This window comes from Papio anubis, chromosome 13, assembly GCF_008728515.1.
Source record: "Papio anubis isolate 15944 chromosome 13, Panubis1.0, whole genome shotgun sequence".
NCBI lineage: Eukaryota > Metazoa > Chordata > Mammalia > Primates > Cercopithecidae > Papio > Papio anubis.
This window is the reverse complement of record NC_044988.1, coordinates 8,479,775-8,502,273: the sequence shown is the minus strand read 5'-3', so window position 1 is coordinate 8,502,273 and position 22,499 is coordinate 8,479,775. Positions and strand designations below refer to the sequence as shown.

The 22,499-nt window shown below is 49.8% G+C and overlaps 1 protein-coding gene across 25 annotated transcripts in view; it reads left to right on the top strand.

Moving 5' to 3' along the window:
- The window catches only part of SECISBP2 (SECIS binding protein 2), a 51,859-nt gene extending 32,530 nt beyond the window's left edge, over positions 1 to 19,329 (top strand). For 11 of the 25 annotated variants that reach the window (XM_009189083.3, XM_031654805.1, XM_009189082.3 and 8 more), the window contains 6 exons: positions 1,118 to 1,271; positions 1,978 to 2,198; positions 9,539 to 9,693; positions 10,124 to 10,316; positions 10,862 to 10,994; positions 11,881 to 13,049. In XM_009189083.3, coding sequence (XP_009187347.1) covers positions 1,118 to 1,271; positions 1,978 to 2,198; positions 9,539 to 9,693; positions 10,124 to 10,316; positions 10,862 to 10,965 — 827 coding nt within the window. In that variant the 3' untranslated portion in view covers positions 10,966 to 10,994; positions 11,881 to 13,049. Of the gene's footprint in view, positions 1 to 1,117; positions 1,272 to 1,977; positions 2,199 to 6,097; positions 7,362 to 9,538; positions 9,694 to 10,123; positions 10,317 to 10,861; positions 11,791 to 11,880; positions 14,323 to 17,552 lie in introns of those variants that run through there. The other 14 variants (XR_002517751.2, XR_002517748.2, XR_002517752.2 and 11 more) reach the window with 14 other exon arrangements.
- The last annotated feature ends 3,170 nt before the right edge of the window (positions 19,330 to 22,499 follow it).

The following is a 22,499-nucleotide window of genomic DNA, read 5'->3' as shown; positions in this document are numbered from 1 at the left end:
CCACTGCATTCAGATCAAGAAGCAAAACGGAGCCCAGCAATTGCCTGTGCCCTCTTGTCAGAGGCCTCCCTAGGAGACGGTGCCCCATGGCAGCCCCACCAAGGGCTGTCGATGTGGCTCTGGTGCAGCTGTGTGGTGTGCTGCTCTTTGTCCCCTCTCCTTCAGTCTTATTGGCAACATGGAGATGTTGTTTATTTTCATTACTGTGTAAAATTCAGTTGGACGAATGTACAGGGTTGTGGATGGGCATTCAGTCATTTTCCAGTTGGGGTAATTAGAAACAGGGTTGCTGTGGGCAGTGTTGTATGTGTCTTAAAGGACACAAGCACTCATTCCCGTGGGGCATTACCTGGGAGTAGAGTTACTTGAGTAGCTCCTGTCCAGTGGGTTTCTGACTGTTCTACCAGTTAAGGCCGGGGGAGGCTGAGAGTTGCAGGTACTCCCCATCTCCACCAGCCCACAGGGCACTATCTTTTTCAACCTTGCCATTCTTGTGGGTGTGGTATATGTTTTTTCATTCCTTCATTTGGTGATCTGTGGCTGCAATTGCATTTTGATAGTCAGTAGAAGTAACTAGTTGGGGACAGTAGGCTATCACTGTATCAGATCTGGTATGTTTAAACACACACCTCTTGAGTTTGTCATAGTTTAGATGTTGGAGTTCAGCTCTTTCTAAAGGATTATTTCAAAAAGAAATGGCCTCAAGCATTTGAGAAAAAACTTAAAACTAAAAGCCCGTTTTTTAAAACTCCCCGATAAGAGATTCTTCAGGTTAAATTTCAAAATCAAAAAATAAATTTGGCCACTTACCTGCACACTTAAAAGTGGTTAGAATGGTAACATTAATGTATATTTTACCCTAATAAAAGTGAATGTGTAAGTAAATTGGGGGGAGGCACACCTCCAGGCATGACTGCCTCCACCAGCTTTTCTGGTTTCCCCAGGCATCCTCGTCTGTTTTTGCTGCCTTCTGTAAATCTCTCTGCATGTTGTCTGTGGATGTGGTGGTTGTGTGCAGGGACGGTCTGGTTGCATCGGGGAGACTGTATTGGGCCAGCCCCTCAGTGTGTGCACTGGGCCTCACAGATGTCTTATGATGACTTTTTCCTCCATGAAGGGCCAGAGAGGATGGACGAACCGATCTCCACTCCTGCGATTGAGGGCAAGTCTGAAGAGCCACCAGGCACAGAACTCCAGAGGGACACAGAGGCCTCCCACCTTGCTCCCAATCACACCACCTTCCCTAAGATCCACAGCCGCAGATTCAGGGAGTGAGTGAGCCCCTGCCTGCCAGGGACTAGGGGAAGATGGAAGTGCTTCGGTTCAGTGTGGCATTGATACCTCCCATAAATCCTTGTTGCTGGACCACACTGTGCTTTAACCCTCATGGTTGAAAGAAGCCGGGTACCTGATTACACACATTCAGGGAGAGCCTAATCGTTGTGTCTGATTCTGCTTCTACTGAGTTTCTTGGGGTGTTAATGATGGAAGAGGGGCCCTCAGTCCAGGTTTGAAGTTGGGGGAATGGATAGTGAAGTGACCGCGCATCACCTTTGGGCCCCTTTTCATGGTTTAATCTCTGTATAATTTCTTAGGCGGCAGGATTCCTTTAACCTTGTGTGCTCACTCTGCCTTCTCCCCTGCCCACTTTTCTTCCAGGGTAGTCTCCCAGTATTTATCTTTATGACAGGTTGATGCACAGGGTAGTGGCTGAGATGGGGACCTGTGGCAAACTATGGTGGGGGGTCAAGGACCAGAGAAATTTGTCCCTTGTAGTTGGGAATAGGGGGAAGATGCCCCAGTATTTACCTTCCATGAAATTAAATCATCAGTAATTCCACAGTTCTGGTTAGTAGTACTTGTCGAAACGTGACTTCTTGTCTGATGCAGTCTACGTCTCTTCTCCCTGGGGTGGGATGGGAGCAGTGCGGCAGTGTCACAGCCAGTGGCACAATTCCTGATGTCTGTTTCTTTCAGTTACTGCAGCCAGATGCTTAGTAAAGAAGTGGATGCTTGTGTTACCGACCTACTCAAAGAACTGGTCCGTTTCCAAGACCGTATGTACCAGAAAGATCCAGTCAAGGCCAAGACTAAACGTCGACTTGTGTTGGGGTTGAGGGAAGTTCTCAAACACCTGAAGCTCAAAAAACTGAAATGTGTCATTATTTCTCCCAACTGTGAAAAGATACAGTCAAAAGGTAAAGGCACCGTGGGGTCCTGTGACATGTGGGCCCCTGTGTGAGTGCCTGGTGTGCCCTCATGGTCGCCGCACACCTGGGTGGCCCATGCCACAGGCCTAGACAACTCGTTTTCTTTGTGGTTTTTGTTTTTATTGAGTAACTGTTTCCCAACTGCATTGACCATTACTAAGTACCTCTGTAGGGCAGGTGGGTCCTGTGGTCCTGCACACCAGGGGCCCAGCCAGCCCACACAGGCCTCTGGCATCAGGGAAAGACATGCCTCTGTTGTGCAGGCCACTACCCTGGGGCTGGGATTGTCACTGGTGACTCGCACCACAGAGGTGCTGTGCCTGGCAGCCAGGCAGTACCTACCTAGGGCTTTCGTGTACTTGACATTTAGTTGTTTAGTCTGGGGTTGACTCATCCGTTTGCTTGTTACAGCTGTGGCTTTGTCTAAATACTTTGCCATTTTACTTAAACTGGAATGTGTGTTTTTGTTTTGTTGGATGTGATATGCTGGGTCAGGTAACAGTGAACCCTCACCTGTGACATCGCATGTTTACCCCCTGCTTGTGCTCTCTTGGCTCCTGGAGGATTTGCCTGTCTGTGTTGTGTCCTTCTTGAATTGAGCAATAGGAGAACTGATAAGAGCAGAGTGGCATCGCTCATGGACGCCTGTCCTTCATCTCCGTCTAGGCTAGGGAACACTCAAAAGCCCCTCCCTGACCCCATTCCTTTCTCCTGCAGTGTCAAATTCAGCTTTATAGAGTCCCACTTTGAGATAATGCATCCACATCCTGGGGCTGAACCCTCAGAGATGATGTTTTCCAGTTACTATTTCATATCTAAAGCCTGGAAGTTTTGTGACGTCTGAGGCCCCTAGCCAGCAGCTCGTCCCTGTCCTAACTCAGTATGGGTCCAGCATCACCAGTGACCAGAATATGACAGAAGGGATCTCAGTGACCCACCCATCTGATTGTGTGCCCAGAGGCCTATCCTGGTCATTGGAGAGGACAGGCCACATGCTTCCCTGGCTGTTTTTGTCAATGTTGTACATGTCCACAGCTAAAGGTTCAAGTAGTCCTATAGGGTTTGTTAAGGGAGAGGCAGGTTTGGGCTCTCTCCCTTTCCTAGCAACTGCACCTATCAGCTCTTAGCCACATTGTGGGATATTTCCTCCATGTCTCCATATAATAGGCTTGTGAGCTACGGCTTCACATGTTTTCAGTTTTAAGTATTTGTCATCTTCCCAATAGAGCAAAAAGGCTTTGCTGTTACTTACCCTAATGTATAGTTTGGGTTATTGTTCTTGTTTTGTGGTGGTTGCTTAATTGTCTATATACTTAGTATTAATGAAACCTCATGCCCTCAGCCAGCTGCCTCAGTCTCCTCTAAGACAGTTGGTTACACCAGGCGTTCTGCAGTTCGTCTGCTGAAGAAACCTTCATTCCCAGCTCGCTGCACCTCATGCAGTTGCCACCCAGGGATACCCTTGGCTCTCACCCTGCTCTTGATAAGGTGTTGTTTATGGACTCCTTCTTGGGCTGCGCTCTTGTTTTGTTAGAGTGCATCCTCCAGTGGTTTAGGAGAAAAGGATTCATGGGAGGCATATTTTGAAGCTCTTGCTTGAAATCTAGAGTCTCTGATTCTTGATCCTTTGTGACCATTTTGCACCCCCCGCTCTCTGGGGGTTCACTGGAAGTGCCTTGTTCCTGGGGTTATAGGATGTGAGACAGCTTGCATCCAGTGTCTTTGGCTCTGGGACATGTTGAATTTTTGCTTTGAATCCTCTCTTCCAGTCCCTGCCAGCTCTTCTTGGAACTATGTCAGGGTTGGGACTCCTGGACTGGTGTCCTCACATTATTTGTTTCCTGCTTCTTTTCATCTCTCTCTTTTGGTTTCATTTTCTGTTAGGATTTCTCAACCATATCTTGTAAACTTTCTGTATAATTTTTTAGTTCTGATATTATTTTTATTTTTTAGGAGCTGTTTTTGTCCTCTGAAGATTCCTTTTTTTAATCACATTGCTGCTGCCTCATGGTCACCTCTCTGGGAATTTTAATGATGTCGAGTTCCTCTCCCTCCAGTGCCTCTGTTTCCTCCAAGTAATTCAGTCTGTTTGTTTTGACCTCTCATGGTGGAGGTTTTCCAGATGTCCTCTGTGTCCTGGTTTTCTGCGCCTAGTTAAGAGCCACTAAATAGCCGACTAGAAATCCGGGTGTGTGGCTGGTGTTCAAGGCTGTGAGCAGTATTGAGGGTGATGATTCTCAAAACTGTAGCCAGCATCAGAATCACCCAGAGAGCTGGGGGAAACACAGATTCCAGAGTTTCTGCTTCAAGAGGTCCAGTGGGCCCAAGAATTTGTACTTCCTGCAAGTTCCCAAGTGCTGCTTCTGTTTCTCCAAGGAGTGCACTGAGAACTTCTGCTGTAGGATGATGTGGTTGGGCTGCTTCCATGTTAGAAGTGCCCCCAGGTGTCTCTGTCTCCCCTAGGGCTGGTCACATCCCCAAGGAAGACTTCTCACTGCCTACCTGGAGGGACAGGCGAACTTCACCCTGTGAACTCATCCTCTCACCACCATTAGATGTGTGGTTCGTTATGTCCTGCATACCTGTGCTGTGCCTCACCAGAGGGCTGCAGCTGAGGGACTGGACACCGACTTGCCTCTTTGCGAGTGTTCAACCAGCCCTCTTCACCTGTGCCTCACCCTGTGCTGCCTGTTCCCAACCTTTGGGGGATTCTGGGGTCCAGGCTGTTCTAGGCTTTTCTCACTGTTGGCTTAGGTTGGCTAGCCTAGTTGCCCATTTGCATTTCAGCTTCTGAAACTTTTCGCTGTTGTCTCTCACGTTCTCCCGTGGATTTGTGTCTTTAAAAAACAAAAAGGTGGAAATGTATGTACTCAGCCTACAGTCACCCCACTTTCTTAGAAGACCTCATTCCCCTTCTCTGCCTTTGCCAGATCATGGGGCTAGGTTTTTACTTGGTCAGCATCATAAGGATTTGTTGTGTATTTAAAATGCATTTGTTTTGTGGTTCCAACATGTGTTTGCTTTGAGGCATAAGGGACTTGATTGTATATTTTATAAATATTTGCCAGATAAGATAGCCAATGGCTTGCAATCATCTTAAAGATAAAAATTGATGTTATAGCCTTGAATTACGTTGAAGTACTGTATTTGCTCTGAGTGGCATTTTGCCCAATAATTCTGAACTTAAACTTTGAAATGGCAATTATCTGAGCCAAGCATCTTGCTTGACATAGGCTTTCTTGTGGAACTTCAGTAGTTGGCCCTTGCCACGCGTGCTTTCAGCTCACTAATAACAGGTTGGAGGTTGTTTGAGCAAAACAGTCTGGACTTTGCTGCTTGCATTGGGTGTTCCCAAGGCTACCACCAGGCTCAGTGATGTGCCAGGAGGACTCACACGACTCAACATAGAGTGGTACTTTCAGCTGTGACTTACTATAGTGAAAAAGCACAAAGCAAAAGCAGCAAAAAGGCACATGGGGTTAAGTGTGGGTGAAACCAGGCTCCAGCTTCCAAAAGTCACTTTTAGTGACATCACATAGGAGACTGTTACTATCCCAGAAACGAGTTAAGAGCCCGTGGGAAGTGTTGTCTACCAGGGATATACATTAGAGACTCAGTGCCTAGGGTTCTGTTGGGGGCCAGTCACACAGGCATCCTCTGCGTAGCACATACAAAGTTGCAGACTCCAGAAGGAAAGCAGAACCACAGTGTTTGCACACCATGGAGACGCAGTGAGTTACTCTTACCAGTTAGGGTGGTGGGAACCCTCCCAAAATCCAAGTTCACAGACCACAGCCAAGGGCCAACCTGGCAGGCAGTCTTGAGAGGATAGTAGCCAGGCCTGCTCTGTTAGGGTGTCTCTGCACACTGCTCAAATAAATTTTCAGATCCACTCCCAGGAGCTGGGGCGGACACCAGGCAGAGACCCTCCAGTGGAGACATGCGTCTGATGTTAGGGGGACTTCATATGTCTTCCCTGACAAACTGAATATAGATTTCACTGTAAGTATATCTAAGGAACACAAAACACTCCACCCCACCTCTGCCCCATCTCCCCTTTTCCCAGCCCATCCAGAACTGGTCTATTTCTTCAAAGTTTCTGTTCCAGGCAGCTGCCTCCTCATCACTTTGAGAATGCTTTGGGTAGATCAGGGGCAGGGGGTGGGCAGAATAAGGGCTGTGGGCTTAGAAATTAATCTCCCATCCAACTAGATGCAGAATGAGTTCCCAGTTTCAACAGTATGGTAGGACATGCATTGGAGAAGTTTCTATGTTGAAATGAGAGGATCGATATGTAATTAGGTTCCAGGTGATACTATGCTAATTGTAAACAGTTGTTGTTTCTTACAGTTGCTCTGTAAGGACTGGGTGAGTATCCTGTAGGCCAGGTGCCTGGCCTACAATGCTGTGTGCATTGGTAACTCGAAGGCGTATGCTGTGCCTTCCTCCAGAGACCACTGTATTCCCTCCCAGGGCGGTATGGGCATCCTCTCCAGGAGTTTTTATTAGCAGTTTTCTTATGAGGGAGGGTCAGCATCAGGAGCTTGACATTTTCTGTGAATTGTTCTTATTTGTTGCCCATTTGCTTTTGGGATGTTGACCTCTTTTAGATTGATTCGTACCTTTTTTAAAGTTAGCCCTTTGGGTAAGAGTTGCAAGTGTTTTTTCTGGTTTGTCAGTTTTGCCACACACACACAAAAAAAGTGGCCATGCAGAGACTTTAGGTGTTATATATTTTGGTATTGAACTTTTTAATTGCATCTAGGTATTGTGTTATTTCTCAGCCTTCCCACTCCAGTGTTCAAAAGGTTTGCTTTTAAAAATCTGTATGTCTCCTGGTTCCTTCATTTGTATATGTTTAGGTAGGATTTATTGTGGTGTGAGATGAACAGGATGGGCCCACCCAGTCCTCTAGCATCTTCTCCCTGACTTACCCGAAATGCTGTTCCCATTAAACTCCGGTTGTTTCTGGCATCCATTCTGTTCATCTGCATCACCTTGTTTACACTATAGTACCTTTATAGTAAACTTTAATACCTGACCATGTTAGCCTGACATCTTTTTATATTTTTTCCGTATTTTTTATTTCTCAATAAAATCCTGTCTATAGGCCGGGCGCAGTGGCTCAAGCCTGTAATCCCAGTGCTTTGGGAGGCCGAGACGGGCGGATCATGAGGTCAGGAGATCGAGACCATCCTGGCTAACACAGTGAAACCCCGTCTCTACTAAAAAAATACAAAAAACTAGCCAGGCGAGGCAGCGGGCGCCTGTAGTCCCAGCTACGCGGGAGGCTGAGGCAGGAGAATGGCGTGAACCTGGGAGGCGGAGCTTGCAGTGAGCTGAGATCCGGCCACTGCACTCCAGCCCGGGCGACAGAGCAAGACTCCATCTAAAAAAAAAAAAAAAAAGAATTATCTCTTTCAAAATATTTTAAAGTAAAAACTTTCTTTCTCATTGCCGAGTCTAGTGCATGAGAACTTTTAGATGTCAGAAAATTTGTGAACACTCTGCTACTCTCATGCCCCACTGTTACAGGGTTTGAATTTTATGCTACAAGCATGCTTCTACAATCAGAAAAATTAATAAAGAATTATCTCTTTCGGCCAGGCGCGGTGGCTCAAGCCTGTAATCACAGCACCTTGGGAGACCGAGACGGGCGGATCACGAGGTCAGGAAATCGAGACCATCCTGGCTAACACGGTGAAACCCCGTCTCTACTAAAAAATACAAAAAACTAGCTGGGCAAAGTGGCGGGCGCCGGTAGTCCCAGCTACACGAGAGGCCGAGGCAGGAGAATGGCGTGAACCTGGGAGGCGGAGCTTGCAGTGAGCTGAGATCCGGCCACTGCACTCCAGCCTGGGCAACAGAGTGAGACTCCGTCTCAAAAAAAAAAAAAAAAAATTCTGTCTATAGTAACTTACAGTGTTTTAAAGCAGGGGTCCCCAACACCTGGGCTGTGGACCAGTATTGTCTGGGGCCTGTTAGGAACTGGGCAGCACAGCAGGAGGTGAGCATTACTGCTTGAGCTCTGCCTTCTGTCAGAGCAGCAGCAGCATTGGATTCTCATAGAAGCACAAACTCTGTTGTAAACTGCGCATGTGAGGGATCTAGGTTGCGTGCTTCTTATGAGAATCTAATGCCTGATGATCTGAGGTGAAACAGTTTCATCCCAAAACCATCTTCCCCTGTCCGTGGAAAAATTGTCTTCCACGAAACCAGTCCCTGGTGCCAAAAAGGTTGGGGACCACTGTTTTAAAGTATTAGATTAATGTGGAGTTGACATTTCATCATTTTGGATCATTCTATCCAGGATCATAGGTGCCTTTTCATTTGTTGAGATTTTCTGTTGCGGGGGTGGTTTAAAAGACAGGGTCTCACTCTGTTGCCCAGGCTGGAGTGCAGTGGCTTGATCATGGCTCATTACAGCCTTGAACTCCTGGGCTCAAGTTACTGAGCTTGCCTCAGCTTCCTGAGTAGGTGGACTATAGGCACATACCACCACATTGGGCACTTTTTTTTTTTTTTAAGAGATGGGATCTTACTATGTTGCCCAGGCCAGTATTGTGTTAATAGCGTGTTGAAGTTGCCTGTAAATCTTTTCATGTTTCTTGAAAAATTCATTCCTACTGACTATAATCTTGTGATGCTGTTGTAAATGGAGTCATCTCTTTGATATATGCCAGCTGGCTGCTGAGTGAGTGTGTATAGAGACTTGTGCCACACCCGCTTCTGTACTTCTCATGCTGTTAGGAGTACTTCTCAGGTGCTGTTGGGTTTTCCAGGTGCATCACCTGCACATGGTACTCATTTCACCTCCTTCCTCTCTCTGATGCACCAGCCTTGGCTGTTCCCTGGCCCAGAAGCAGGGTCAGGGAGTAGAGGGTGGTGAGCCCTCGGGAGCCAGACCTGTGCCTTGACCAGGGGTACAATGTGGGATAAGGAACTTAACCTTTCTGTGCCTCTGGTTCTCCATCTGTCGGTGAGGACACAGCATCTGTCTGCCTTTTGGGATTTAGGGGAGGACACAGGAGCTAATAGGTGTGAAGCAGTTGACGAGTGGTCTGGCACGTGGTAAGTTTCAGTAATACTAATAGTTAACTTTTCCTGTGAAGACAATACCAGCTGTGTGTTTTCGTTCCCATTTTTTTCCCCATATTTTTGGAGAGTTGATTCTGCAACTTGCTTTCTCTTCATATTTTCAGGGACCTCTGCCTTGGGTATAAAATCATAGATGGGTGTGTTGCTAAGAAAAAGCTCTTGGCAACCAGTATTAATACCACACTCCATGTGACGTGTCTTCCTGTCATTTTTTATTGTCCTTTGACCAGGTGGGCTGGATGACACTTTGCACACAATTATTGATTATGCCTGTGAGCAGAACATTCCCTTTGTGTTTGCTCTCAACCGCAAAGCTCTGGGGCGCAGTTTGAATAAGGCAGTTCCTGTCAGCGTGGTAGGGATCTTCAGCTACGATGGGGCCCAGGTGAGCGCACAGGGCACAGGCCTCTTCAGTCACTGCCCATGGGAGGAAGTGGGGGCAGGTGGTCAGTGTGGGCTTGCCCAGAGCAGCTCCAGAACCTCCAGTAGGCTGTCATTGAGGAGAAGCCACCACTTAGGCAGAACCTTCTTATAAAAAGGTAGCCTTTGTCTCCTTGACAGCATGGGGTGTCTGGTTCTGAATTGAGCTCTGTTCTGGGCTTGTGCTGACATAGCGGCACCTCAGGCAGGCCCAAGAAATCGGCCTAGCCCACTCTTCCCTCTGGGGCAGCATCCCTGGTAGCCATCCATAAGCATAAGGTCCACATGACCCCGTGTCAGCCCTGCTTCTCTGTGGAGGGTGCCATTGCTGAGTTGGAGGGACCCGTGTCCTCTGTCGCTGGGCTGTTACCTGTGTGCTCTCACTTGTGCCCAAGGATCAGTTCCACAAGATGGTTGAGCTGACAATGGCGGCCCGACAGGCGTACAAGACCATGCTGGAGAATGTGCAGCAGGAGCTGGCGGGAGAACCCAGGCCTCAGGCACCTCCCAGCCCGCCCACACAGGGCCCCAGCTGCCCTGCAGAAGATGGCCCCCCAGCCCTGACAGAAAAAGAAGAGCCACACTACAGTGAGTGCTTAAGGGAGAGTCGTGGCAGGTCGAGTGTCCTCTAAGTTATTTATCGACTTTAATTAGAGTCCCCAGGAGAGCAGCTTGATAATGCTGCAAGACCAGCTGAGTAGCAGGGCCCAGTAAGTCCAGCTGAGACTGGCTGTAACAAGGCCAGTCCATTGCCTAAGAGGTATTATCAGACTTTTGCTTGTCAGTGACTGTCTCAGACTTCAAGTCAGATGTCTCTTGACAATGGGTGGCCTTAAGGATAGCTATACCCAAGACAGGCTTGGAAGGCCAAGTAAAGGTTCAGTCCTCTCCTAGCCCACCCACACAAGGCCCCAGCTGCCCTGTAGAAGATGGCCCCCTAGCTTCTGTTCACTAAGGGGCAACCTGGCCCAGCAGGCTGAGAACAGTGAGTGAACGCCTGCCAGGACACCTCTGAGCACCGTGAGCTGCTGGGCAGCGGCCACAGGCTCCCTTGTCCATGCTGCTGGTTTTCTGACAGGAGTCTTCCTACTGGTTGATGCTTCTTCCTCACTCGTGCTGTTTTCTCATTTTAGTTGAAATCTGGAAAAAACATCTGGAAGCATACAGTCCATGTGCCCTGGAGCTAGAGGAATCCTTGGAGGCTTCAACCTCTCAAATGATGAATTTGAATTTATGAGAGTTCTTGCCTGTGTATCTGTATTTTGGGTAAGGAGGGGAGGTCTGAAAAAGACTTTGGGGCTTTTTCTTCTCAGTTTTTCATGACAATGTAATTTGTGTAACTGTTGAATCTGGAAATTGATCAGCATTAAAGGGCACATGAAGCAGTGTCTGCAGGCATTCAGTGCTGCGGAGCCTGTTAAAGGTCACTCAGATGTGATGTGCAGGTGTTAATCTCTTCTAAAAGCCTGGTGACACAGCTCTGGCTTTCCGAGCACACTGTGGATCTGGAAAGTACTGGAAAATGTGATACTTAGAATACTTCGGCTGCTAAGGAAACTTCCTCTCCATTGCAGAATAGCTGAGCCAAGTGAGTGAGTTTGCAGATAGCAGGTGGTGAGCTCCTGCTTGCTGGAGGTGGCCATGGAGGGCCATTCCCGCCTGGCAACAGCACTGTCCTGCAGGGAGCCACTTGGCAGAAGGATGCAGGGCTGCTGGTGTCAGAGCAAGAGGGCTACCGGGCAAGGGCCCTTTCTCAGGGGATGTAGCTTTTTTAAAAGATTTGGTAACACTTGGAGGATTTGCTAAAATGAGCCTCAGAAGGGAAATCGGTTTTCTAACCTGTGACTTTTTGAAATGAATTATTCCTTTCAGTCTTTATTTTTCAAAGAAACAATGTGTATTGAAGTACCTAGATTTGTTTGATAATCAACAAATCTTTCCTTTTTAAATGAACGTATTCTGAATGTGGTTTCTGTCTTAGGCCAGGAGGACAGAGTTTACTTTCATATTTTCCCTGTAAGTAAGAGGGCTTATTTATTTTAAATAAAGAGTAATTATTAAATTTTGTTTCAGACTCTGGTGATTTTAGGCTTATCAGTGGTCTCTGTCTTACTTGATCATTCGTATGTCTTAATTTCTCCCCTTTGGACAGTCTAGGCCCTGAAATAAAAGGGGGCTGTGTAATGGGGATTCTGCTATCCGCAGCACTCCTAGGTCTGGAAGTAATGGTTGTCAAAAGCCTCCAACACTGCACAGACCTGCCGGGGCCAGATCCTGGCTCAGTCCCAACCTGCGCCTGCTTTCTTCTCACCACAGCCAATGGCAGGAAAGAATCTTCACTGCTTTTTGCTTGTCAGGTAAGCAGGGTATTGTTTTGGCTTTGAAAGTGCTCTTAATTGAATTTAGTCATGCCAAAATTGTACCTCTGAGAAGTGGCCTGTGATGAGCAAATAAAATTGGAATGAGTCAGAAATGACATGCCATGGGCAGGGCTGGAAATGTGACCAGAGGTTGGTGTATGAAGGCACCGTCCGCCCTGTCATCTGTGGAGCTCACAGTGACCAGTGTGAGCCTTGCTGTTCTTCACACGTTCTGAGCTGTTTAGACATGGGAAGTAGATGTGGTCAGTCAGGCCATCAGTAGTCCGAAAGCAGCGAGTCATCTCCACCCATTTATCTTTCAGGGCAGTCAGCGGGGCCGGCAGGAAAGGAGAGGGCTTTCCTGCGTCCTCCTCCCCTCATCAGTAGGTAGCAAGTCAGTTGTGGTAAGTTTGAAAATAGGAGATTATTTGAGAATGAAAGTTCCAAAATTAATTTGTGGAGAAAAAGACAAAATAGCTATCAGCTGCACTCAACAGCTAGAATTTTAAAATTTGATAAATCAAAAAGTTAAAGATCTCTACAGAGATGAATTCCTCTGCTCAGAGCCCCTTTTTAGAGCTCTCTAGGTCTGTGATGTTTGTTTTGCTAATCTTAAGATAAAAGCAGCTTAAACAGAGTAGGTAGGCTTTTCAACATTTCATGCAGCTGCTGAGAGCTTTCCTTCTGGGACTGACCAAACTCTCACCACGTGGTTGCCCGGTGATGCTGTCATTTTCTTGGCAGTGAAGGACTCCAGCTAAAGGCACTGCTGCAGGTGACTTCAGCTCCCTCAACGTGCAGATGGTGCCGCATGAAGCACACAGCTCTGGGCCAGGGGCGCCAAGTACAGTCATTTAACTGAACAATGTACAACTCTATTTTTACTTTTCCAGCAGAGCAAAGACTCAAAAATTCATCCTCATAACTACATTTCCCAATAGAACACTCCACATTATGAAAACTTCAAGTATGTAATTATTTTGTTAAGAGTGAAAGTGCTCGAAATCCAGACTTTAGGAGAAGATACAGAGAACAGCACCAAGAATGTAAGTCCAAAGCCCATAGCATTTCACTCAGCCGTTTGTAGTGGTTGAAGCCACACCCAAAGCAAGAACCACAGTGAGCTAATGGATATTTTACAGGAAAACTTCAGGTTATGAGTGTGATAGTTCTGGGAGCAAAACTGGCATCCTTGGCTGGATGGGCAAGCACACACCTCACAGGCGGCTAGGCCTCTTGACTCGGGGTGCGGAGGGGGGACGTATGGAGACAACCAGGGTGTCTCCGGCGTCTTCAGGACACCTCTGTCGTGATGGATCCTGAAGGAATTAGCAGGCGATGTATGCTGATCCCACACAAAGGCTGTTACAGAACTCGTCCAGCCCCAGAAAGAGGGGATGCAAAACAGGTCATTGTCATACTGCTGGGAAGACACTCAGCATTTGCTAGGATCACCAGAGGGGTGCGGCTTGCTTTTAACAGAAGCTTTGGTTTTATGATAGACATGAAAACTGTCATTCCACGGACAAGAAGAGACGTGTGTATAAGATTAAAGGCTGAGCAGGTTTAGGACAAGTTCACACACACAGTGACAGTCTTCAGAGATACAGCTTTAATAATTAGAGACTTGAAAGCAGGTAGAACAAAACACTCATGACACTCATTCCATTGTCAAGAAATTTAATATGGCACCAGGAGATTTGCATAATTGACCTGTTTGGCTTTCTGCGATAAGCTCGGTGTCCTGTTGCAGAAGCTGAGCATTGACAGGGGACAGAGGCATAAACTGCAGCGCTCGATAAAACAGAACCCAGTATTCTGAGGTTAGTGAAGAAAACACAAAAGACTTGACAGATGCACTCCCAGATCGCATCTCACAGTCATTCAGGGTTTAAGGCAAGGCATTTTCATGTGGAGTCTCACCTTTTCTTGTCCCAGTCATGCATCTTAGAGTTCCTTGGCTAAGTCTGCAGGTAGGAGAAGCAGCAGGCTTGATTTGCATCAATAAAAGCAGCAATCTGTGCTGGCCATGCTAACCCTGTTGGCTGTTAGGGGGTAGGGGCACTCTGTAAAGGGGAGTCACTCGGACAGTGTAGGATCAGCCTTCAGAGCCTGCTGCCTGACCCTAGAGGAGGAGCCTACACACATACTGCTGTTTTAGTTCACGAGCAGCTGTCGAAGCCTGTTAGCCATCCTGGTTACCTGCTTGTGCCAGACAGAACTTCCTGTCCCAGGTAAGCACCTAATTTTTTAAGTCTTAGTTCCTGTCACAGGCCCACTTGGGTTCAGGGCTTCTCCACTGCCCCGTCTCTGGGAGGTACGCATCAGGTGGTAGCCCAGTGGCTGTGTTCAGAGCGGGTTTGGGCAAGACAGCTCACAGTTGCGGGGGACCAGGCCTTCTCCGGGGGTGGCTGTGGTCAGTGGCAGCAGGGTCTGGTTGGGGTTGAGGTCGGTGTCAGGGACTCCTTCCTGGTGGCTACAAGGTGTCCTTGCTACAGCTTTCCTGAAAGAACAATGTGGTCTTTGAATCCTTGGCAGAACGGATGGGCCTTTCCTGCTCTGCAGCCCAGGCTGTCTCATAGCCCATCCCAGACAGAGCACTCAAGGCCTCCGCCCCCTGTTGTGGTTCCCCTCCTTGGGGTCTAAAGATCCACATGCCAGGAGTGGTTCTCCCATATGTGACGGGAAGACAGAGCAGCAGCGCATTCACTCAACTCCCAGGTTGTGCTGAGAGGGAGGAGGGCTGGAGAGAGGGAGGCTGTGTGTGCTGAAGTACAGAGGATCAGCTGTAAATGCCCAGGCTTTGGTGGCAACAGTTCGGGGGTCTGCTGGCAGCCACGTAACCCACACACTTTAACGCACTCATTTGAGTGCTGCAGACCCCACCCTGGGTGGTAGCACACACAGTGATGAATCCCTGCCTTTGCCTTCTGTATCAGCTATTTGGGAGCCAGGGCTGGACAACTCTGTCTCCGTGGGGAGACAGGGAGCCTCTAGGGAGCCTAGCCTGTCTAGGGAGCCTCTGCCCTGCTGCCTGCAACTTCCGTGCCATAGCCCAGTCCCTGCCAGGGTTTAGTTCAGTAAGCCACTCCCCCTGACCCCTCCAGCAGGTGCTGCAGGTGAGGCATCCAGCCAGGAGCTACCTGGAGGGTTCCCTACCTGTCCAGGTTTCCTGCTCTCCTCAAAGTAGTGACTGGCTGAGTGCTCTGTACAGGGGGTGGGGTGGCCGTGAGGGCCCATCTAACAGACAGCTCCCACCGGTGAGTCCCTCCCAATCTTGCCTCCCTTCTTCGGTCTCCTTTAAGGGCTGGGGCCAGATGCCCCTTGATCTGCAGCCTCAGCAACAAGACATGGGATTCCCCTCGCAGGGTTGCAGGTTTCATAAAGAAAACTGCTCTGGGGCTAAGAGGGAGCAAGTGGGGTCCATGCTGAATGGGTCCCTTGAAAGATCCACCGGATGTGGCAGGTGCCCTGTCCCTGGCTCCAGCCCTACTTTCTTTGCCCGGCTGTGGCCACGTACCCACGCTTTCCTCCAGCTCTGCATCATCCGGTCGTGCTCCCCAGCCACAGCCCTCCAGGCGGAAAGCTCTCTGCTCCACTTCTCCTGGTGGGCCACTTCTGGAAGACAAGCAGGGTCCCCAGGCCATAGCTCTGCGGGCCTTTATGGCACCCTTGATGCCCACTGGCCACCTTTCTCAGTGGAAAGCCAATAAATCCCAAACCCAAAATGCCACCATGCAAGCGTGCTTTCCAGCATGTTTTTTTCGACTGCCATTGTAAATAGTGAAAAATCACCTCCTAAAAGGGTTCCAGTGGCCATGGGAATCACTTACCAGGTCTCATCACAGCAACCTGCACCTTCGAAGTCTTGTTCCCTGCTGAGGAGATGACAGAGCAGCGATACTCGGTGCTTTCCCTGATGGCGTCCTGCAGCCAGCTGAGCGTATGGGCCCTGCCATCGGGCAGTGCATGGGTCTGCACAGGGACACAGGTCTCCAGAGCTCGCCCATTCTTCTCCCAGACAACGCGAATGTCTGCAGGACCTGGGGGCACAGACCGTTTCTACCTCTGAGTCCACATTTAGAACCCAAAGAAGCTACCCCACGAGGGGGTAGGGGGGTTACTTCTGTTGTCCAGCTGGACCTGAAGTGACTTGGGACAACTTCCAATTCAGTCCCTGGGACTCCCCTGGAGGTGGCTTCCCCATGGCCAGCAGGAGCCTTGGCCTTGGCCCCTGTCCTGTGGACTTCCTGCTCTTTGACCTTAATTGCCATTTTTCAAAGTACACCTGTGTGGCCTGTGTCCCCTAGGACACAGTCCCCTTCGACACAGTCCCCTTCCTCACAGCGCTGCACTGGTTTCCTGCAGAATGCTTCTGGGCTTTGGAACAGCATCCCACCTCACCCTGGCCCTGCTGCCACACACATGTCCTGTGACCACATGGACAGAGACATCCCAAAGGCTCTGCCATCACCAGGGCCACAGCACAGAGAGGCCCAGAGCTTGGCCAGCTGTGTGTGGAGGGGGCTGGGCCAGAGTGGGGACCACGAGGGCCTGTCTCTCCAATTGAAACACTGGAACCTGTGGCAGGCTTGGAGGGGAGCACATGTCACAGGCTGGAGGGCTCAGACCCTGGTGGGGGCGGGGCCGGGCCCTGCAGAATTACACTAGGACCGCCAAGTGCAGCACATCCAGGGTGGGCTTCCAGCCTTGAGCATGGACCCTGGGCCTGACACTGGCCACTTCTACCCCAAACCTCCGTTACTTTTCTTTGGGCTTTTGAGCTTAATTACTTATTGAAAAAAGTAGAGAGGCCAATTACTTCACACATTCTCAGTCTATTGCGCCCTGCCAGAGTGGAGCCTGGCCAGCCTCAGCTTGTCTGTGGGAGACAAGGAGGGTGGGCGAGGCAGGGACGTTCCCCTGTGGCCCAGGCTGCCTTGCCTGGGGAGGCCAGCCTCGTCCCAGGGCAAGAAGGCTACGTGGCCGACCCTGAGGGCTAACCCTAGACTCCGTATTTGTTCCAGGTGGCTGGGGTGGGGTTGTGAAAACCAGAGTGTGGGGGGGGGGGGGGGGGGGTGCCCACAAGCAAGGTCTGGTCATCAGGTCACCTCCCGGCCCTCCTTGCTTGTGAAGTCTGTTGGCCCTCCAGGGGCTGCTGGCCATGTTGGGACAGGCTCAACTCCCTGTCCCTTACTGAAGGAAAAACAAGCACATTCACTTCGATCTGCTTCACACACTGGCTTCCATTCAAATGCAGAAAGGGTTGAGGGGGGCCGTGCTCCCACTAAGCTCCAGCCCCAGAGGTGCAGACCCTGGAGCTGAGCTGGGATGGTGGGGAGGGCCAGGCCAGGCCCTGGAGGGCAGGTGAGGGGGTGCAGGTGCTCTTCTGTCTCCGAAGCTCCTGCTTACAGTGGGGCAGGGGAGGCCGGCCAGCCTACGCTGCTGCTTCTGTCTCCCACAGGTGCAGCCTGCATCAGGCCAGGCACCCCAGCAGCATGGACCGGGGTGACACCCTCCCACCTCTTGCCTAGTGACCTGGCTCCCTGATCAGCACCTGCCCTTCCTCAAGGGCCACCAAGGCCCCCAAGTGGGCCATGGGCCACCTAGACCAGCGCCGGGCATGGCCTCTCCTTGACCATGACACCTCATAAGAATCGGTCTTTAGAAGTTAGATTTGGCCTAGATGCCCATCAACCTTGGAATGACAAAATGAAGTGTGGCTTCGTGGAGAATGTTCAGCAGTGAAAAGGAAGAAGTTCAGAACACTGAGCAGGAAAAACAAATTCCAGAGCCAAAAGAGTCCAAAGTACCTGCACACACAGAAAAGCTGGCCTTGTTCTCAGGTGTGGGGAAGGGGTGCGTCCAGACACAGGTATTAAATGGTGTGGGAGGACCCACGCTTCCCTCCCTGGGCAGGACAGTGATGGCCAGAGAGCTTTTCATTTCTGTGGCACATGCTGAATTTTTGAAAAGAAGAGATCGCCAGTTTAATGAAGGTGACTTTAGTAATGCATTTTCCCTGCTTTACTGACTGGCATCTGCTCACCTTTGTCCAGTCTCTTGGTCAACAATTCCCCACTGTCCAGGATCATCAGAGAATGCTCCTCCCAAGGACTTGACCAAGCTCAGACTCTTTAGCTGGACAATCCTAGGAATGAGTCCCAAGGCAATGATGGGCCCAGTGAAGCCCTGTTTCTATCAGTGAGGAGTTGGGAAATGTCCAAGAAGGGGGCCGCAAGTCACTCATTCCAAGTGCCATCGAAGAATATTCAGCAACACAGAAAAATACTGTTTCGTGAAAGAATAGATATGTGTATATATGTACACACCCGTGTATACATGTGTGAACGCAGATACAGTCTTGACCTAAAAATGGCTGGGATGCTGGTGGTAACTGCCTCTGGATAGTTAAATTTGGGATTGTTTAAATTTTTTATTTATACTTCCCTGGAGTTTCCAACCTTAAAACAAACAAGCATTGCTTTTATTATAATAATTTTTTATAAAAGTGTTATTTTGAAGGAAACATTCCATAAACTCAAGGAAATTTGGAAGGTGCTCCACAACTGTTTTGCCTGGCGGCCCATCTGGCCCTGGCCTGGTAGACAAGCCCTTGTGAACAGGTTTGGTTTTTGTGCATAATTAAGACCAAAAAAATCTTAACACTCTATAATTTGTTTTTTCCCCACTCAAAATGTTTTGGACTCTAACCACAGATAACTCCATATATCTATCTACAAATATAAGTACATATTACATGTCTCTATATACATCTAGGTGCCCATCAACTAGATAGATATTCCCTTCCCCACCTGATGGGCATCCAGGCAAAATCTCATTTTAAGAAACAGATTTTTTTGAGCTGTTATGATAAGTAACAACACTTTTCTTTGAACAGAGAGTGAAGTGAGTTCCATAAAAGCCCAGTCTCCTCCCTCATGTGACCTGCACCAGGAACCACCCAGGGGACTGGAGTCACTGAGTCACAGGAGCCTCTGGAAGGTTCTCCTGACCAAGCCCTTGAGACTAAGCATCTGGGTGGCCTGAGCTGGATTGGATTCATCACCCAACACCCCATCATGGGACCACTGACAGCAAAACCCTCAAAGCTCTGCCCTCTGGGGTGTGAGTAGAAACAGACACATGTGCTTACCACCGCTAACATGAGGCGTCAGTAAATACTATTTCAATATGTGCTTGATCATCATAAGACATTAAAGATGTTAAAGACGTACTTACGTTCAGTGTATTCCTTTTTAAACTATCCAACTCTTTCTGAATGCATGAGAGAGAGGGAAAGTGAGAGTTACCATCAGTGTGCAAGGCCACCCCATCAGCACCGCACCCTCAGCAGGACAGGGCAGCAGCTGCAAACCCAAGTCTGTCCCATGGAGGCCTGCTGGGGAGCTCCTGGAATCCTGGGCCCCCAGTGGGGAGCTGTCTTCCATCTCCCAGCAGGGCCCCCTGAAAACACCACTGGTTTCTTGTTTGGGCCAGTGCTCCAAGCCCCCTAACCATCCAACCCTGTTACCTCAAGAGAGCAGCCAGGCTGGGGTGCTACTCCCAGATCACCCCCTTGGCCTCTGTGGGGTGGGGACAAGAGGCTGGTCTGATGCTGTGAGGCTGCCACCAACCTGGATGTGCCCTGGCTCTTCCCAGTGGCTAGCCAGGTGACACTGGTCGCACCCTCAAAGAAGGGAAGTTGTCGTGGCTTAGAAGGATCTAGGGTAGAGGTCCTGAGGACGGATGCTCCCCCCTGGCCCTGCCTGTCACTGCAACCCAGTACTTTTAGAGAATTAGCTTAAGTTGGAGGCAAATAAACTTTAACTGCTGTGGCAGATGCCGTAGGTAAGTCTTCTTCCTGCAGCTGGGACTGTCGTGAGATGACTGATCACCTTGGTATAAGCGAGGGCCAGGTTTATCCACCAGGGCTGGGTTTATTACAGCTACTCAGGAGTCGGGGGAGGCTGCCGGCAATCTGGGCTCCAGCACTCGCCTCAGCCTGTCGCTGGGGCACCTCCCATCTGCTCACCCCCACCCCAAGCCTCTAACAGGGCCAGCTGGTGCCAGGACCACCATGGCTTCAGAGCTTTGTGGATGTGATCACAAAATGTGGAGCTCATTCTACTCTGTGACAAACCAGGTGCCCTTTGAGCAGTGGCCTTGCCCTGAGGAAGGCCTGGAGGGGTGGTGAGGCATCCACCCAGTGACTGAGTTGCTCGGGCCCATCCTGACAAGTGCCCCCACTGCCGTCCCCTGCAGCACTCCTGTGTGTCCTCCCGCCATCCCCATGCTTGTGGCCCACTCCGACCTCAGGACTGGCTGCCTCAGGGCCAGCCCATCTCCCAAACTCACATCCAGGTGGCCTTCCTGCAGCTAATGGGGCAGCCGGGCACATCCCCAGAGGGGCCATTCTCTGCACACGGTGCTGGCCGCTGGCCATCATGTCTTTCATGATGGGACTCCTGGCTTGTCCCTGCCCGTTCCTGCTGCCCGGGCCTCACCCTGACTGCCGCTCCCAGCCTCTTTTCCTGAGGATCCCACTGCTTCCCTGGCCCATCTCTGTGCTCTCTCCTTGAGGCAGGGTCTTTTCTAATCCTGGCCCTGGCCCCTCCTTCCTCCCAGACTCTGGGGACCCTTCTGGGGACACAGACAGTGCAGCTGGGGTATGCCCTGAGGCCCTGTTGGTCATCCTTTCTGTCCTCTGTCGAAGTCAGAGAATAGCCAGGGGTCCCAAGAGGAGGGAGGAGAGAGTGAGACCCCTGCCACACAGGTAGCAATTCTGACAGCTCCCTTCTCTGAGTCCTCATCTCCCTGACAGTCACCAGGCTCACGCAGCCTAACGTTTCACTCAGGTATGCTCTGATCACTCAGGGCACTGGACCAGCCCCAGTGCTTCTGGAAAGCACCAGTTTATGCCTGCCACTTACTGGCCAAGTCACCTTATCAATGTGGGCAGGAATTCTGAACTTCTCTGCAAAGGCATCTGAGCAAGTACCACTGAGGCACCTGTAGGCATTGCCTGGCTCCATGGGGGCCTGTGGGAAGGCACTACTGAGGCACTGAGGGCATTTCCAGACCCCAGGTAACCAGACAGCTGTGCTGTAAAGGCATGTGGAATTATCACAGATAACAGAAGAGACGTGGACAGCTTCTGGTGAAGCTGCCTCATCTAACATGCTAAGGACCTCAGATCACAGGGAGTTGATAGCACTGCCTTGTCCTGTCCAGCAAGGGTGGCCCAACATACAAGGTCAACTAATTCCCAAGACGGCCATGGCCTTTCAGGAGAGTCTGAAACAAAGTGAAATGTCACAGAGCAGCTGGAACACACACTTGTGTGCCAACAGGCCACTGTGGCCGCTAGGAACGGGGGCCCTCTCCGGATCCCTGGGCCTCTCAGAGAGGCCCAAGGGCACCTTCTGCTGCTGCCCTCTGATCCCAGTGCTTCCAAGGGCTCTGATTTCTAACACTGTAGTTAAAACATAAAAGGCCATCCCAAATCCAAATATCCAAATGCTGCCCAAAGTATGGAGGAACCATTATTAGCTTTGAAAATGACACGGGTCTAAACTTGACATGGAAGATAGTCCTGGCAGGGGTGAAGGCAGGGCCCTGACAGGGTAAAGACTACACTTTGGTTAAAAAATTGTATCGATCTATTTCTGTGTGTGCACACTAATGTACAAGTGCATGATTTGTATCTGCATGTATTCACAACCCATCCACCATTCATCTCTATCGATCCTTGTTTGTATGCCAGATGCGCTATGTGCTGGCACACGGGTGGTGGGGTTATTTTTTCACCCATCTGTATTCGCAGTGATGCATGAGGAACTTGGGTTCATCGGTTCAGAGGCGCAGAGCTTGGCCACATGCTAACTTTATTCCCCCAGCTCCGGAACGCTCTCCTCTGCTTGTCAATACACATGCTCCTCCACTTTCCACGGGGTTGCATCCCAGTAAACCCACTGTGAGTTGAAACGATCCTAAGTCAACTGTGTGTGTGTGTGTGTGTGTGTGTGTGTATGGTTGTGTATGTGTGGACGTGATGGTGTGTGTGGTGTGGTGTGGGTAACATGCATGTGTCCGGTGTGTATGTGCTTTGGTGTGTGCAGTATGTGTGGTGGTGTGTGCATGTCAACAGTGGTAGGATTGGTGTTTGTGTGATGTGTGTGGTATGCTGTGCTGTGTGTGGTGCATGTGTGAGTGGCTGTGTTTGGTATGGTGTGTATGGGGGTGGCTGTGTTTTAGGTGTAGTGTACAGTGTGTGTGGGGGGTGTGTGTTGGTAGGTGTGCACATGTGCAATGAGTGTGCATGGTCTGTGTGTATGGTGTTTGATGTGTGTGTGGTATGATTTGGTGTATGTGATGTTTTGTGCTGTGCATTTCTTGTGTGCATGCACAT